General features: G+C 42.2%; 1 protein-coding gene across 1 annotated transcript; it reads right to left on the reverse strand.

Annotated features, from left to right (window-relative positions):
* Window positions 1-3: 3 nt before the first annotated feature.
* Window positions 4-1130, reverse strand: LOC110107546 (calcium-transporting ATPase 10, plasma membrane-type-like; the record flags this gene model as incomplete). Its single annotated transcript, XM_020837818.1, has 2 exons — window positions 238-1130; window positions 4-150 (listed from the first exon to the last, which is right to left on the reverse strand). Coding segments are annotated over exons 1-2 (1038 nt in total), but the record flags the coding sequence as incomplete, so codon positions are not given.
* Window positions 1131-1136: the final 6 nt, after the last annotated feature.

Here is a 1136-nt window from a genome sequence, read left to right on the forward strand (position 1 = left end):
TGCAATTCCCATTGCAAGTCCAATATCTGCCTCATGAAGCGCTGGAGCATCATTTGTGCCATCACCAGTCACAGCAACGACCTCACTGAACAAAGTACGCAGGTGCCTCACAAGTGTATGTTTGTCCAGTGGTGAAGATCTAGCCATCACCTATTAAATAGAGAGATTCAGCTCAGAATCGCTAACCAGTTATATGCACAATTGCAACAGTAAAACAATATCTAAAAGCTAGGAGACCTGTATCCTTGGAATTAATTCCATCATTTGTTCTAGACTTTTTTCCCTAAACTCTGGACCCTCTATAGCTATGCCATCATCTGTAAGAATACCACATTCTCGGGCAATAGCCTTTGCTGTATTAATGTTATCTCCGGTAACCATTCTCACTGCAATTCCAGCGGATCGACAAACAGCCACCGACTCCTTGACACCGGGTCTGACAGGATCCTTAATGCCTACAATTCCAATACATGTGTACCCATCAGAAGGGATTTGTTGATTAGCTGAGAAATCATCTTCAACCTCCATATAGGCTAGGCAAAGTGTCCTCAGAGCTTCTTTAGCAAAACTTTCAATTGTATCCCTGAGATGATTGGCTGTTGCATCATCAAGGGGAACAACATTACCTGCAGCATCTAAAACCTTGTCACATGAAGCCAGAACTATTTCAGAGGCACCTTTACAGTGGGCTCTGTATCCCCCTTGAGGAAGTTGAATCACTACTCCCATTCTCTTTTTCGCTGAATTGAAAGGTTCAACTTTAATAAGCTTAACTGCTTCACGCTCTGCTATAAAATCACCGCCTAGAGATAAGCCAAATTCCAATATAGCAGTCTCAGTTGGTGTTCCTAGTATTTCTATCTTTCTTTGTTGGTTGGTTACGATTTCTCCTCCAGTATTATTAAATATGGACTGCATAAGGATATTAGACACCTTTTGTGGAAGCTGAGAGAAGATACTAGAAGCATCACTTGGATTAGATAATTCACTGATATTTCCACAGATGCAAGCTTTCACCACAGTCATGTGATTGGTTGTCAAGGTTCCTGTCTTGTCACTGCAGATCGTCGTAGCCGAGCCCATAGTTTCGCAGGCTGCAAGATGGCGGACCAATGCTTTATCATTCATCATTTTCT

This window comes from Dendrobium catenatum, unplaced genomic scaffold, assembly GCF_001605985.2.
Source record: "Dendrobium catenatum unplaced genomic scaffold, ASM160598v2 original_scaffold_12382, whole genome shotgun sequence".
Taxonomy (NCBI): domain Eukaryota; kingdom Viridiplantae; phylum Streptophyta; class Magnoliopsida; order Asparagales; family Orchidaceae; genus Dendrobium; species Dendrobium catenatum.